At 42.8% G+C, this 13,266-nt stretch overlaps 1 protein-coding gene and 1 long non-coding RNA gene across 9 annotated transcripts in view; one reads left to right on the top strand and one right to left on the bottom strand.

Annotated features, from left to right (window-relative positions):
• LOC309362664 overlaps positions 1 to 13,266 on the bottom strand; it is a 40,176-nt gene that overhangs the window by 2,727 nt on the left and 24,183 nt on the right. The window contains exon 2 of the long non-coding RNA XR_014165060.1: positions 527 to 726. This is a non-coding gene — a long non-coding RNA (uncharacterized lncRNA). The remainder of the gene's footprint in view (positions 1 to 526; positions 727 to 13,266) is intronic.
• EFCC1 (EF-hand and coiled-coil domain containing 1) overlaps positions 1 to 13,266 on the top strand; it is a 63,553-nt gene that overhangs the window by 29,478 nt on the left and 20,809 nt on the right. For all 8 annotated transcript variants that reach the window (XM_081898322.1, XM_081898318.1, XM_081898319.1 and 5 more), the window contains exon 3: positions 8,904 to 9,043. In XM_081898322.1, coding sequence (XP_081754448.1) covers positions 8,904 to 9,043 — 140 coding nt within the window. The remainder of the gene's footprint in view (positions 1 to 8,903; positions 9,044 to 13,266) is intronic.

Here is a 13,266-nt window from a genome sequence, read left to right as displayed (position 1 = left end):
AATACATCTCCTTGTCTAGGCATGCCTCTGGTCAAGTGTAATCTACTGTGATTCCAAAAGGTTTTTGCAACTTGCTCCCCCTCATCTTTTGCCCTCTTCATTCAAAAAAGAAAAAGCCTATATCCACATTTGTGACTTGGTCATATCTTCTTCGTCCACATCTGCTTTCATGTGTTGCCCTAACCCTGCAAATGTTGCTCGTGGGTCAATGTGGCAGCAATGTATAGTTGATTGATTTGTTAGAGTAATGCATTAAATATTCCTGATCAACTAAAAAAGGTGCCATCAAATGAGCAGTACTATTTAATGCAAGTACATGTACGTACCAATACGTGTGAGAAAAGGGGGAAATTCCTCTTCTCAGATGATGCCTCTTATACTTGTGTGCATCATGAAAAAGAAAGTATGCATTCTTCTTTCTTTAGAACAGTTGACAGAATAATAGTGTGATATAATGGTTAGAGCAGGGACCGGGAACCTGTGGCTCTCCAGGTGTTGCTAGAGTACAGCGGTCATAATCACTTACCGTTGGCTATGCTGGCTGATGGGAGCTCAACTCCAACTACATAAGAAGGGCCACAGGTTCCCCATTGCTGAGTTAGACATGGTCTGGGGAGATCCAAGTTCGAGTCTCCACTCGGTCATGAGCATCTCTCAGCCGAAGCTTCAGGGCTGTTCTGATGGTAAAGTGGAAGGAGAAGAACCATGTGTGCTGCCCTAAGTTCACTGGAGGAAAGGCAGAAGATAAATGTTACAAGGAAATAATTAAGTTGTTATCTGTTTAATCTGATGACTACCTTAGTGATATTGCCTATAGTTCTGTAGCTGACTTCCTTGGCCTATTTCAGTTTCTATGCTGGCCTGTATTATGTTACAGGGGCCAAACATAGTAATTACAGATAAGCAAGATATACCTTGGATTAGATAATGTTTACTTTTTGGTTAAAAGACGCAGAATTGAGAGCAAGTGGGCTGGTTGGCAGACATGTCTCCTCAGCTCCTGACCTTTGTGAACATGACAAATGTTTAAAAATCACATGTGATTTCACTACAGCACAGCCTACTTAATGGCTCTAGCCTGAAATGAGTTCTTATCTGAAATCTCTTGACTGTGTGACAGTGGCTATTCACAAGGAATGCTAACCCTTATAATATTATAGGGCCACTGTTGTTGGAGAGAACAGAACAGGCTGTTTTCATGTTTTCAAAACTGATATAATGGGGCAAATTTTTACCAACAGTAGCTAATGATGCACTGAAAGAATTGAAATGAATGAGTTTAAACGAATTCGAACAAATCCTATATCTAACTTTTTCTACTAGATTTAATTTTTTCTGCCTGTCCAATATATTTAAAGTGCCAGTAAAACTGGAAGTACTTTGAGTGCACTCACTCCCCATTATAACTGAATTCTCTCCCCCCCCCCCTTTTAGGTTAGTCTCTGGTTCTGCTTCCGACTTCTCTGTTTCCAAACTCTGGAGCAGCAACAACAACAAAAAACCTAAATAAACAAACAAAATCCTGGGACAAGATATTGCTACATAATTTACCATCTGTTTCTGGTTTCTGACAGTCTGCTAGGCTCCACAGAATCTGGATGAAATGTACTCCTGAAAGGATTTGTATTTTAGCTGGAGATGAGGATTTTTCAAAACCAAGTTGAAATCAGTCAGCGTAAGCACCCTTCCAACACTGCCCAATTTCCAAGTCAAATTCTTTCATCTTTTTTTGAGCACTAACTCACCTGTCCCCAGTTAGATCATACCAAAATACATTAGACCAATGATATAGAGGCCGTTAATTTAATTATTTATTAAGGAATTTCTACATTGCTTTGGCCAAAAATTGGCCAAGACTTGCCTTGAAAAATAACAAGGTAGGTTTCATCACCACTACATGGTCTGTAAGGTACATGTTTCTAATTTGGTTCCATCCTTGACAGATAATGATATATAAGAAGACTCCATTTAATTATGAAGCAAAGCCAGATGGGTGGGAGAAAAAAGAACGCAAAAGCAATACAGTGGTACCTCAGGTTACATACACTTCAGGTTACATACGCTTCAGGTTACAGACTCTGCTAACTCAGAAATAGTGCTTCAGGTTAAGAACTTTGCTTCAGGATGAGAACAGAAATTGTGCTCCGGTGGCGAGGCGGCAGCAGGAGGCCCCATTAGCTAAAGTGGTGCTTCAGGTTAAGAACAGTTTCAGGTTAAGAACGGACCTCCGGAACGAATTAAGTACTTAACCTGAGGTACCACTGTAGTAAGCTTTATTTACAAACCTGTTCATTAATTGCTTAGAGCAGTTGTCTCTCTTGTCTAAGTAGAATTTCAGACCCAAACCCCATTCTTATAGGTATTCTATTAGAAGAAGCAAGGGAGAGAATGTCAGTGGTTTGTTACTTCCTCATGCAAGACCGCAGCAGCCATTTTGTGGCATAGCTAAGGCATAATCACTTAAAGATTTATAAGCAGTACTTAAGTATGCCAGTCTCCAAGAGTAGTCCTCTGGAGGAATATAGATTGAACCCTGGGTTTAGACAGAAGTATATGTGTATCTATTAGGCACTGAAACACTTCCCCAGATTTTTCTTACCAGTTTGTGGAGTAGTGCATTAGCTGTAATAGGAGAACTCACTAAACTGTAACACCTACCTTAATCGAAGTAAAGGCTTCGACAATAAATTGTACGCAATGCATTAATTAGCAAAATGGAATGGAATGATTTTTGAAGGCATTGGAACAAAAATCCTGGCTTCCCTGTTATTATTAATTGTTGTCTGAATGATATGCTTAGTAGCAGACACATTGGCTGAGCCAGGCAAGTGCTGTTTGGAGAGAGAATGCTCGATTTTAAATATTAGCTTTAGATTTCTAAGAAGAATGTGCTCATGAATAGTTGTGTTGAGATTAGAGAGAGCTAATTTGTATACGGCTGCACTATATGGTGACAAATGTCTCAGGCCCCTCGCAATGATGAGATGTTTCTCCTGTTCCTAAATTTTATTTTCTTTAGACCCATTTATCAGGATATTTAAAAACCTCTGAAGCAATTTATCACAATGTAATCAAAGTAATATCGGAGTGACGCCTAGAGGAGAATGAAATAACACCATGCTCTTCTGTAAAATGCTACATAACACAAAAAATGGTGGACTTCTCAGACTTCTAAGGAAATAAGGATAGGATCCAGCTGAATAGCTTTAAACTTTGCTAGCTGCTAATTTGTTAGGTTCCCTCTCCCCAGGCAGTTTTGGAAACTGGCCCTTGAGATAGTCAGAAAGCTGCTTCTCTTTCCCTGGGTCTAAACAGCTTTTCAAGCAGGGGGAAAAATGAATTGGCTTAAGAACAGAAGTGCCAAATAGCCAGGTGTCAGGGACGAGGGAGGGATTAACCAGAAAGCCAGTTTCAATCAATCCTGGATCCAGTCAAGCATGCGTGGTGTTACAGAAGCAATTGGCGGGGAGGAATGGAGCCTCCTAAATTTATGAAAACCCCGTGGGGTTCTAAAAGCAGGCGTTACCATGAAATAGACAAGAGCCCCTTTCAGTATTAGCACCTGTGCTTCATTGTAGAACTGATGTCTGTAAGGAGGAGGTCTTTGCCCATAAATCTGTATGCCCAAAAGGTTTCCACAGAATCTGGCACATCCCACTGTTCAGTGTATGTCAGGGGACAAGCAGAACATCAGTACAGTGGTACCTCAGGTTAAGTACTTAATTCGTTCCGGAGGTCCGTTCTTAACCTGAAACTGTTCTTAATCTGAAGCACCACTTTAGCTAATGGGGCCTCCCGCTGCCACCGCGCCGCCGGAACACAATTTCTGTTCTCACCCTGAAGCAAAGTTCTTAACCCGAGATACTATTTCTAGGTTAGCAGAGTCTGTAACCTGAAGCGTATGTAACCTGAAGCATATGTAACCCGAGGTGCCACTGTATAGAGCTTGGTACAGGCAACAACAACAACACAACATGGGAGTTAGCAGCATCTGAAGGGGGCTCTTGTTGCTTCATCTATGTAAGAGTTGCTTTATATTATTGTATTTATTTCCTTTGTATCCCACACTTTTCTCCAAGGAGCCTAAGGTACCATATGTGGTTCTTCCCCTCCTTGTTCAATCCCCACAACAGCCCTGTGAGGTAGGTTAGGCTGGGAGGCAGTGACTGGCCCAAGGTCAGCCAGTGAGCTTCATGGTTCAGTAGGGATTTGAACCCTGATCTCCCAGGTCCTTGTCTGACACTCCAACCACTACACTACACACAGTAGGATTTAATAATGGAATATTCTATGCAATTTACGTGCCAACAACCCCCACTCAACACAGTGGGACTTACTTCTGAGTACCGTAAATGAACATAGGATGTTAGCCTTACAAAGCATTATAATGTATGTGTGAGAATCATATAGTGCTCTAGAGCAGTGTTTCCCAACCTTGGGCCTCCAGATGTTTTTGGCCTACAACTCCCATCATCCCTAGCTAGCAAGACCAGTGGTCAGGGATGATGGGAATTGTAGTTCAAAAACAGCTGGAGGCCCAAGGTTGGGAAACACTGCTCTAGAGATCTGCGCAAGTTATATAACAAATGATTCTGTTGTGGAAGAAAGCTGAAGTCAATACGGTCATTTTTGTCAGAGAATAATGCTTTCAAAGAGCAGGAAGTATGCCTCAGAGTATTATTACTATAGAAGGCAATATAATTCCAGCAGGTCTAGTCAGTTTAAATAAATCCATTAGGCTCAAGTGCTCTGCATTTAATTTGCTGTGGAAAAGAACTATTTAACTCTATTTTAAGATGCTGTATAGAAAGGCTGAAATTTTAAAATGTTTTTATTTCTAGAGGAAATGCTAGTCAGTCCGCCATCTGTCTGCCTCTCACTCACTCACTCACTCACTCACTCACTCACAAAAAGGACCTAAGGCAGACTTCCCCAACCTGATGCCCTCCTGATTTTTTGGACTACACATCCCATCAACCGAGTCAATGTGGCCAATGCTGGCCAGAGCTGATGGGAATTCAGTTTGATGCACCTGGAGGAAACCAAGTTGGGCAAGACTGATCTAAGGAAATCGCAGCAACGCAAGAACATTGTGATGTTGATGGGATGAAGCCTTGACTAATGTTTACACCAATTGTGGTTGGTTTGCAGAAGATAAATTATTTCACCTTCTGCTGGAGAGATGGTCTTAGAGACGGGAGATCCTGGTAGACACAAGCACCCCTCAGGCTTCATTATGAAACCAATTTACCAACTATTTTGAAGTGATAGTATTAAGCAAGTAATTGTTTAGTTGAGCAGTTTTCCATTAGAGAAGAACTGCTAAACCAATATCCTCAGATTTAATGACTGGAGGAAAACTATCATTGGATTGTGACATTATTTAAATTTAATTCACATCACCTACTGGCTTTGGCTGGATTAGACCAAAGGTCCAGCTAGTTCAGCTTTCTGTCTCCAACAGCCAAATGCTTTAAGAGGCCACAAGTAGAGCATGTTGGAAAAACTGAGCCTCTTTATTCAGAGGTTGCTACTCAAATTACAAGATGCTGGAGGCAAACAACCCAGGGCAGTGGTATAGTGGACAGGGAATACAGGGAACGCAACTCTGGTACTTCTTTCACAACAAGAACAATGATGTCATCTGCTGAAGTGGTGTTTGGCCACACCCACACCATAAATTTAATGCACATTTAAATTTAAGTTTCGGGAACTGCAGTCTGTTAAGCGTGCTGGGAATTGTAGCCCTGTGAGGGTAAATTATAGTTCCCAGGAATCTTTGGGGAAGCCACATGCTTTTAATGTATTGTATGGATGTGACCATTCTTGGTGTAGGAAACTTGGGCAATTAGAGGACAGGCCTGACTTGGCACACAGTCCCTTTTTAGGTTGCCTAGGCTCAGTTAATGATTGACCCAAAGGCTGTTCAGGGATCTGATCATAGCTGACCAGGGATCTGAAGTCATGTCTTCATAAGCAAAGTCCAGCAGGCTAACCATTACACCACCCTTTGCCAGTTCACTCTATGGGATAGATGGATAGATAGACAGACACAGCTGCCTGCAACCCTTTGGGACATTGTTATGGAATTCCTGGGCTATGAGGACCCCCATGATATCAGGTTCTGCGTTGCAAAATTTCCCACAACACCACTGCCCAGCCACTGATAGTCCTGTCCTCTTTAAACACATAAGCATATATAGAAATGTACTTTTTATCCAGTTGGGCTAACAAGCCAAACTAATCTCAGTTTTTACGCTAGTAGCAGCTGCCTCGAGTTGCAGCTAAACGTTTCACTGATAGTGGAATAGCCTTAATTAAAAGCCAATTAGTCATGGACATTACTTTGAGGTCCAACAATATGCAGTCTTCCCTGCTTCTAGATATTCCCTCTTTCATGCTTCTCATTATCTTCAACACAAAAGCCTTAAAATGAATGTGGTCTATTTGGCTGTCTCTATGGAAACCTTGCTATACTGCATGGTACACACGCACTTCCCAGAGCCAACCTCTCCTATGATCTTTGCTCCGCACAGACGTGCTGCTTATTCACTCTTCTTCGACGTTTATGAGATGTTTTATGAATGCTAATGAAAAAGAGCCAAGCCCAGATTTTTTTGGGGGGGGGGTGATGACAGAGGTTCGATGAGATTTATAGTGCTTGCCTTAGACATTTTTACATCCAAAGCAAAAAAAGCTAAAGCTGTTCATTAAGAACACACACACACACACACACACACTTGTGGAATGAGAATTTGCATGCAAAAAAGAAACAGCCCTTTTTTGAAATTTACCACCTAGATTGTGGCTTCCCCTCACTTTGTGGTGAAGCAGGTCTTGGAAATTTGCAATGGACTGGTACAGACATTCAGGCCTATGCTTGACCTAGCATATGACACATCTGAAAGTCGCTCTTTTAGGAAGGGGAAAGATCACGTATTTGGCAACCCAGCCAGGTGGGTGGGGTATAAATATATTATTATTATTATTATTATTATTATTATTATTATTATTATTATTATTAGTCATCTTATGCTATATCCAGCTTCTGCAAGATACTGAATTTAATGCTGCAAAATGTATTAGGCACAAACAACAAAACCAGTAAAATAAGGGCTCCTTGGTGCATGTGCTCCAACAGACAGAGGGAAAGAATGAGAGTTAGCTAGCTAAAGTAAATAAGGCACTGTGGGTAAGTGGGAAAAAAGTAAATATCTAAGTTAATGCATCCAAAACCTCATTTTTCCCTAGTTGTAACTGGGAGAGGGGGCTTAGAGGTCTAGGTCTCTTAGGGGTATTCCAGGGCCTTGCCTAGAATTTTCAGCTTTCTATAAGGGTGGCAGAGAGTGGTTCTAGCCTTTTCACTTATTGTGGCATCAGAGAAAGCATGTAGGCAATATCCACCCACATCTGGTTGGGTGCCCATTGGGAATGGCAGGGCAGAAATCAGGAAGGACAACAATAATTGGTGTCATGACAGACGGAGCCAGTGAATTCTAGTTTTGTCCCCATCCTCCCAGCTGAGTTCTACAAGGGCAAAACTGAGACTGAGGAGCTAGGAGGAAGCTGACAGCCAGAGCCACTGCCTGGACTTAGTTGTAAGTAATAAGGCAGGCAAGGTGGGAGGCTGGCTGATGGCCAAGTGAGATTGGTGGGACGCGCCCCACTTGCCCTAATGAACGAACCTATGCTGCCGTCATGAATACTAACATTTGGACCTTCTCTTTGTAGCTGGCCTGGACATCATTTAATTCTTCAACGTGAACATAACTCAACAGCCATGTATGGCAGATAGACTTTAGGAGCTTGGAAAGTCCTGTTTTTGCTGTCTGCCTGTGACTGCAAAAACAAGTGAGTTGCCAAGCACCTGGAAGGATGCAGTACTATCTCCAGACTTAGATGATGTCAGAAGAAGGTACCTTCTCCATCCTAAGGTCTTCTGAACAAGGCGATAATTGTTCACGCTGAATCACTTCATACTGTCAGATACAAGTTCACAATATTTTTATTATTTCTAAAATATATTTCATTGATTTTTCAAAATAACATGGAATAAAACTTTAGGATGATATTCAGCATTAATTAATTAATTAATTATCTATCAATCTGGGACTCCACCACCCAATGGCAGTCAGTACGGTCAAATCCTAGAAAGGTTAACTACATATGGTGAGAAGGGTTATTTTTCATTACGACATTGAATGCATGGATAGCGTTCAACTCAATTATAGCCAGAATCCCCAGTGTGAGAAACCAGAATGAGCAGCAGGAACCATTAAACTGTGAAATGTTCAAATACATCTGTTAAAAAAGATTTTCACTCTGGCATGTGATGCTCAGTGTTAAACTTTAATTTGTGGGGTTTTCTTTGCGTGCCCAAACAGTGTTTATAAACTGCTACAAATGCCTCATTTTTGTTCCAGCTCTGAAAATTCCAGATGAAATACAAATGTACTACCTTCACTCCATAACAGTACTATTTTGTTTATTTGCATTGCAGGGGCAGAGTTAGTTGTTGTTAGTATTTTCGGCAGAGGTCTCTTTTTGATGCACTTCTAATTCTGCTGGACCGTACAATTGCTGAAGAACATCACACGTGTGACATTGACACCCCCCCTCCCAATTGCCTTCTCAGGCTGGCGCCTCCGGGTCCAAGCGTCTGTGACACGGCCCTGACTAGCAAATTGTGGCTTTCCCATAATGTCCGAACTGGGCCACTACTAACATGAACTGCAAAAGCTGCTGTCAGCATATACAGAGCAAACTGTTCCAACATCTGCCAGTGCAAGCATATCCTTAGTGAAGCTGCTTGGGTGTTATGGAGCATTCTGCCATGCAAAGTGTTTATTGGCTTTCTCTTCGTTTGGCTTATTTTGTCTGTTTACCTTTGTGGTTTTTTTCAGGTTGGAAGCCCTGAAGCACCAGCTTCCTTTGCAAGGCAGCTCGGACCAGAAGACAGCAGTGGCTGGTGGCCAATATGCCTCATCGGTTGCACAGCGAGATAGAAGTTCACCCACTGGAGGTGCAGGGATGTCAGAGAATGGTATGGAAACTCGGTGTGCATGTGGTACAATGGCCACCAGCTTGGATGGCTTTAAAATAGGTTTAGACAAATTCATGGAGAAGGCTATCCATGGACCAGCCATGATGGCCATGCTCTGCCTCCACGGTCAGAGCCACTAATGTTTCTGAATACCAGTTGCTGGAAACATCAGTAAGGGAAAGGGCTCTTGTGTTTGTGTCCTGTTTGCAGGTTTCCTACAGGCATCTAGTCGGCCACTGCGAGAACAGGATGCTCATCTAGATGGGCCATTGTCCTGACCCTGCAAGCTCTTTTTATCTTCTTAAAGGAGTGCACCATTTAGATCGAGCCATCTTTTTGAGCGGCCATTTTGTGAGAGGATCATTTTGTGTGGTGATTTTCTGTATTAGCCCATGAGGAGGCAGCCATCCCAAGGAGCAACCTAATGTTTCCTCCCCAAAAGATGGCAGTTTCATTTGCACCGTCTTTCTTGGACTTGATAGAATTCTCTTTTTACCAGAACTAGCTGGGGCAATTTAATTCTAGTGGGTTTCTTCTGGCTTGCGAGCGTGATGTGCTGCTGCTTGCTTTCAGATACTGGCCATGAACTTCAGGCACTGTCTGCTTCAAGAAAGCATTTTTGCAATCCTTTTCTGAATGGAAAACGCATTTAGCACATTATTCATCAACCACATTCATAAAGAGAGTGCTCTGTGTTTGTGAGTCTTTGCCTGTTATCTGACAGGCGATACAGAGTTCTTACTCATGTCTGCAGGTTCACCAGAACTGCCTCATTAATATTTTTCCAAAGCAGTGCTAGAGAGAAAAACACACTTGCAGTATTCCACTGCCACCCCTTTTCCAATTTGTTCTCCATTCCTGCTTTTAAATGCTTTGGAGGGTTTCATGTGAGTTTATGCCACTGCAGCAAAGTGGCCATGGCGCAAGAGCTCCTAAAGGCTCCCTGGGACAATCTCACGTCACAGTGCCTCACTCTGAAGAAGAACCCTAGGTCATTTTCTCAGAGAGTCATTTGTCATCAGCACTTCACTGTGGTGGCTTACGCTGTTTAAAAATGACTTGGAAAACTTTTAAACAGTTGGCAGCAACCATTCTAGTCAGCAACAGACTGCTCCATGGCCAGCAGGCATATCCTACCCCAGCTGTCTCTGCTGAGCACAGGACAGGCCACTGACGGCAGGGCAGGGGGAGCAGATTGGCTGGTGGAAGCAGCAGATGGATGCCAACCAGTAACAAGCAGCCCTGTGACCAGCTGACAGCCGTGTGTGTGTGTGTTGTGAGTAAGGGCGATGTTACCACCCACCACCCTTCCCAATCCACTAACATGGTTTCCTGAATCAGATCATAGTTCACCACTTTCTAGCTTTCTGGGAAAGCTAGAAGAGTCTAAGCTGAGTCCCGTTTCTCTATGTTAAAGCAGTGCTTTAACAGTTATTGGCAGCCCCTTCAGTAGCTGACCACATTCGTGCAGAAGTGAGGAGTATCTCCTTAAGTAGTAGCTGGCAGACAGGATAAAGCACAGAGGGCAAGACTGTTAATAGGGCAAGACTGGAGCATGATGAGAAATGTGTATGTTATAAAATGGATTACATGCACTCAGTTTTATATGGGAAAGCGAATCCCAGACAGGCTGAAATCTCAAGTTGATCCCTGTCTTTGTTCCCCCATTGCTAACATAAGCTTAGTAATCTCACTGCCAGCAACAAGAGCAACATTTGAGGAACTTCTAGACAGTGTATTTACCATTTTCAATAGTTATGATTCAAGCTGGTGTTTTGGTTTTAGAAAAAGTGAGGCCCTGTGCAGGAAAAATGACAGCAACAACACTATCATCCATTATCTGCCTCAGTTCTTTCTACTGAATGTAAACCTTGGTAGGGAACCGTTTCAGGAACCACAGCAGACCTAGCATGCCTTGCCTTGTTCCCAATAAAAGGGAATTGCTTCAGAGACACTCAGTGACAATTACATTGAAGCCATTTCCTTTTGCTGACAGCAAACCTGTGTAAATTAGGGGTTGTACACTCGTTGCATGTTGCATGTGAATAACCATACAGACATGCAGCTTAACGACTTGTGCACATGGGAACACAGATTGTACACTCTTTGAATGCAACATGGGAACACCCTTCTAGCTATTTGCATAGGAAGAATCTTCGGTCTGTGCTCCTGGCTGAGATGATGTATCCTAAAACTAAGCTTAAAGTTTGGTGTGCTTTGACTAGCTCCAGAGCACAGACATGAAAGTAAGGAAACTTTCCCCAGTCTTGCGGGACGAACTACATTTTACCACAGTGCAAATCCCACAGTGCTTGCCTCTTTTGGTATTCCCTTTAGCTGCTGTTAATTCTTGCAGTCAGACAGAAGCAGTGTCAGTCAGCTTAAGAACTAATCAGGAGTGACAAGGTACTGTATCTGAAGGAGAGGCTTGAAATCTAAACGTTCGGCTTCAAGGTCATGCCATGTCAAACTAAGTGAAAAGCGTCGGCATAAACAACTATTTGGTAAATAGAAGATTTGCAAATGAGAAATAATAATACTGGATCATGTCTTTTAGCGTACTGTGGGCTAATGTGGTCAGCAATTTGCAGAACAAACCCATGCAGAAAAGATATTTCCATTCTTGGGCAGGGGTGAGGGACAAGAATGATTGTTTAGCTGTGCAGGCAGGAAGGCTGCTTATAAGTTCATGCCTCCTGCGTCTTTGTAAAGAGCTAATCTGGGTGTCTACTGTACCCCAGTGACTCCTAAAACAAAAATGTAATCTTGGAGGTCAGCCTCATCATTGGCTTCTCTGCTTGATCTGCCATTGACCATTCTTCTTTGAACTCTTATTACCAAGAAATGTAGACTGCTGCCTGGAGCATTTTAAACTGATCTATCGCCAGGGTGAGCTGGCAGATGATGGGGATGGGGCAGCAAGGTGCTGGGAGGACAGAGTCATGAATGCCACGTAGTCTGCCCTGCTCTGCCCTTCCCAACCTTGCCTACTGCCCTCTGGTGCAATGGAAGATGCTGCAAGTACTGAAATAAGATTAAACTGCAAGTCTGGTTGGCAGCTGTACTGGGGTGGGAGCAGGGGAGAGCTTGCCCTTTGCCTCAGGCAGCAAAATGTCTTGAGCCAGCCCTGTCTATCACAGCTGGAAGAGCAGTGAGGATTTGTGTAGTACCAAAAAAGAGAGGATTTCTGAGGGAAAGGGAGGTGTGTGTGGGAAATTTCCATCCATAGCAATAAGGATGCAGGCTTGTAGTACAGTATTCTCACTCTGCTCTTTTCTGTTGTTATCCTGCAGCGAGTTGTTTTGTTTAGCTCCTGCTACCATGTTTCTGTGTTTGCTATTAATGAAGAGTTGGGAGTTACTGTACATTGAAATGGAAGGCTGTATTTCTTCAGAATGACACTCCCCCCCCCCCCCCGCTTTATGTTTTGTGCTATGTCACTTCCTGGCTGAGGGCGTGTTCCGTCAAATGATGTCTTTCCCCTGTGCCACCGACTTTATCCTCCTGTCTGAGTTTCTGACTCTCTCAGTTTCGCACACTTAGCCTGTGTGTGTGTGTTGTTGCAGTAGAAGAGGAGGAAAGTTTACATGACACAATAACTTCCTTTCTGCTAAACTGGTCAAACGGTATTGGCTTCTTGTTCATTTGTTTGTTTTACAACAGTGCCCTCTCCTGGGCAGCATGAAAATTATTCAGCATGTTTCGTCGCTGGCAGCAAAATATGCATAGGAAGATATTAGAAGTCACCCCCTTCCCCCCACACCTTCCACTATACCACTCTATGCTGCTTTCTCCGTCAACCCAGCCTTGTGCCATCTCTTTTAAATGCCTGTCAAACAATTGGTACAAAACAGCAAGCATGTGACATAATCCAAGAGGCTTCATTTCAAAACATCGTAGCTGAACATCTCTCACTGCCCACAACACTAGTCATTTATTGATTGCATTTGTAGCCTAAACCTTTCACCAGGAGGCCTTATGGAAGCATCTGCTATAAAAGGCAGTGAAATTGCAAGAACTGTACAAAACAGCAAAATGAGAATGGCCAATAAAACAACAGGACCAGAGAGTGAAAACTAGATAAAAGCAGCAAATAAAGCTGTTAAACTGGGTCATGGATATCACTTAAAGCAACAAAAGAACTAGGTGGAATTCGGCACCTCAAAGTTAGCAAAGGCAATGCCAGGCCAACATATTTAGGGAAGGAGACAATTTTGTCACTG

This window comes from Podarcis melisellensis, assembly GCF_964234715.1.
Source record: "Podarcis melisellensis genome assembly, chromosome: 2".
Taxonomy (NCBI): Eukaryota; Metazoa; Chordata; class Lepidosauria; order Squamata; family Lacertidae; genus Podarcis; species Podarcis melisellensis.
Note: the sequence above shows the minus strand (reverse complement) of the source record. Positions and strands in the feature narration are given on the sequence as shown.